The sequence below is a fragment of the Callorhinchus milii genome, unplaced genomic scaffold, assembly GCF_018977255.1.
Source record: "Callorhinchus milii isolate IMCB2004 unplaced genomic scaffold, IMCB_Cmil_1.0 Scaffold699, whole genome shotgun sequence".
Taxonomy (NCBI): Eukaryota; Metazoa; Chordata; class Chondrichthyes; order Chimaeriformes; family Callorhinchidae; genus Callorhinchus; species Callorhinchus milii.
The window spans coordinates 38,997-41,923 of record NW_024705440.1 but is presented as its reverse complement, the minus strand read 5'-3'; the positions used below and the strand labels follow the sequence as shown (position 1 = coordinate 41,923).

At 46.1% G+C, this 2,927-nt stretch overlaps 1 protein-coding gene across 1 annotated transcript; it reads left to right on the top strand.

Moving 5' to 3' along the window:
* Positions 1 to 751: 751 nt before the first annotated feature.
* Positions 752 to 2,442, top strand: LOC121852296 (interferon tau-like). The gene is made up of 4 exons (XM_042346397.1): positions 752 to 880; positions 1,085 to 1,174; positions 1,991 to 2,230; positions 2,344 to 2,442. The coding sequence occupies exons 1-4, from the start codon at positions 752 to 754 to the stop codon at positions 2,440 to 2,442; spliced, it is 558 nt and encodes a 185-aa protein (XP_042202331.1).
* Positions 2,443 to 2,927: the final 485 nt, after the last annotated feature.

Sequence of the window (2,927 nt, the reverse complement as noted above, 5' to 3'; positions counted from 1 at the left end):
ATGGACATGAGGGGGCTCTTGGCTGAAAGGGTTAATTGTAGAGGTACCTGACAGCACATATAGGAGGTCGAGTTAAACTTCAAAATCAATCGGTGGTTATCAACAGGAAAGGCACAAGGTTGTCAGCGAAGTATGCTGATGTGTTTGGAGGTTGTAAAATGTCACAACATGAAATGCAATGACAGAGAGAGAGAGAGAGTTGGTGCAAATCGCAGTCTGACTCCACTCGTGGTTAATGCTGACGATTGGCTGTGTCCAGAGACCTCTCCTCTAACATGGCAGCCCCTCAACCGAATCACACACCCCTCCTCAACCAGAACACCCCCTTCCCCCACCCCACCCCCACACACACACATTCTCCTGGGTCCCAAAGCCAAATCCGGAGTCGGTATCGTTTAACTTTCTATTTGTAATTGGATCCGAAAGTGAGTGAGAGTGAGCGGCGGCCCTGCGAGTGGCGCTGTGCAGAGCTGCGGAGTCTTCCAAAACTTTCCGTTTAGTTCCTGAAATCCCCGGGTTTTGGATTCCATCTTCCATCAGAACCTCAGGATTTCGCTTTTGACATGTAAGAATGCTGGTTACCGTAAAAGCCCGTCTCGCCAGCCCGGCACCGTGTGGATCAGCTCTGATACAAGCGGTTGGACCTCTGCTGCGCTCCTGCTCACACATCCAAGAAGGAACAGCTCCCAACTTGACCAACAGCCATCACTAGTGGACACCTTCGCTTCATCGCCTCTCGCCGATTTGAAGAATGGCTGTACATTACCAGTGCGGTCTCAGTTTGTTTGCGATGCTGTGCGTCTCCCTGACTCTGGGCTGCTCCACGCTGCGGTTACAGAAAATTCTGATCGCAACAACTCTCAACACCTTGGATGAGATGGTAAGTGAGTTGGTTCACACCTGCCTCTCTCTCTTTCTCTCTCTCTCTCCCTCTCTCTCACGGCGCGCACCGCGTATTGGTGATCAAACGCTTCCCATCAGCAGCAATGGCTGTGTGAGGCCATGTGTGTCCGGGGCTGGTGATGGATGGGGAAGATTCTCACTGAATGACTGACTGACTGACTGATGGTGATGTGTGTTACAGGGAGGCCGTGTGCCCAGACATTGTGTGGCAGTCGGAGCGGAGCAGGGAATCGCCTCCCCGGACCTGCGCCTGTTGTTGCAGCCTTTGCAGGTGAGTCAATAGCGGCTCTTTCCTCGGTCTCACACCATCGCCCCTCCGGCAGAGTTTAGGGACACGTTTGGATGCTGCAGTCGCTGCATTAAATGCAAGGATACAGCAAGACACGGTGAGGTCCTGCTGGTTTCTGTGCAGTTAGTGTGATAGGTGAAAAGGCAATTCCGCAACAAAGTGCTGAGTATAAATGAGGAGTTTGCTGGAGTAAAGCTGGGAGTGTGGGCATTGCTTTGTCAGGGACAGAGCGCTTATGAGAAGGTCAGCAAATTTCTGTCAGCTTTTGAGAGGACAACTGAAGGGTGGTGGATGCCGATTCGTTAACAATTTTCAGAGACTAGTAGATAATTATTTGGGGAGTACAAGTGTAATGGGAAGGGAGCGGGGGAATGGGGTTGGGAACTTGGAACTTGGAAAAGCTCTTTTCAAACCGTCGGCACACACACGATGTTCCGAATGCTCTCCTTCTGTGCTGTATAATTCTATGATTCTATGAACTCGGGAAAGGTTATGATTAATGAAATGGTGACAAGGAGAGATTGACAACAACAACTTGCCCCTCACTCAGGGGAGTGTCTCAGAGTCACTTCACAGTGATGGAGCACAACACCGAGCTGGATAAGTGACCATTAACACGGTCGATGAGGAAGGTCTTCATGAATGATCTGAAGATGGGGAAGGAGGTGGCAAGGCCGAGAGAGAGCGGAAGAGAGTTCCAGAGTTTCAGGGTACAGTGGCTGGAAGTGCAGCCACCGAAAGCGAAATGGAGGAAAGCAGTTTGAAGATATTAATGAGAACATGTGTGTGTTTTCACAGAACAACGACAGAATTCTGCTGCTGCATAAGACATTCCAACACCTCAACAAGATTTTCCATAAAAACATGAAATCCGTCACCTGGGACCTGACGCAGGTGAATCACTTCCGGGAACTTCTGGTCACTCAGCGGGACGTGGTGAAGGATTGCATCCATGATTCAGCATCTGATTCCAAGCTGAGCGCCCTCTCAACCATCCACACTTACTTCAGGAAGCTGCAAAACTTTCTCAAAGCGAAGGTACCACATTATATCCGATCGTATCATTTTTGCTCATAAAAAAAGAGACATTTTATTCCATTTAATTGCAACTGTCGTTAATCACAATTCCTGCCTCTGTGTGTCTATTGTAGAGATACAGCGCCTGTGCTTGGGAAGTGATCCGGATGGAGACCCGAGCTCACTTACAGCAAATCCTCATCTTAACAGCAAGAATGACGAAAGGAAACTGAAGGTCATCTGAAGATCATTCGTTTGAGAAAAAAGATCAATGACTATTTATAAAGAAACTCCTTAATTTATATTAAATTATATTTATTTTCAAAAGCAATTTTTATTATTGTTCTTGTTATTATATTTTTAAGAAATGCTAAATGGATCATAGATACTTTTGATATTAAGACGCCGTCAATGTGGTTGCGGTAGTTCATTCACAGAGTCTTTGAAAACAGTAAAAATTTGCTATATTTATTTGTGAGTTTGTTGACGCCTCTTTGTGTTAATTAATTTATTATTATTTATATCCATGTTAATTTATTAATATTTATTGATTCATCTGGATTATTGGGATAACTGGTTGTGGAACACTGCTGTGCATAATTGGCTGCAGCATTTCGCACACAAAACATACAGTCAAACACTTTGCAATGTTTCCTGTGAAGCGCTTTCAGATGTCTCAATGACATGATAAGGTGCCATATCCAATGCAAGGATTAAT

Coding starts and splice junctions, on each gene's coding strand:
- LOC121852296 (XM_042346397.1), top strand. CDS start 752: ATGGCTGTACATTACCAGTGCGGTCTCAGTTTGTTTGCGATGCTGTGC. Junction 881..1,084: donor TCAACACCTTGGATGAGATG/GTAAGTGAGTTG, acceptor TGTGTGTTACAG/GGAGGCCGTGTGCCCAGACA. Junction 2,231..2,343: donor AAAACTTTCTCAAAGCGAAG/GTACCACATTAT, acceptor TGTCTATTGTAG/AGATACAGCGCCTGTGCTTG.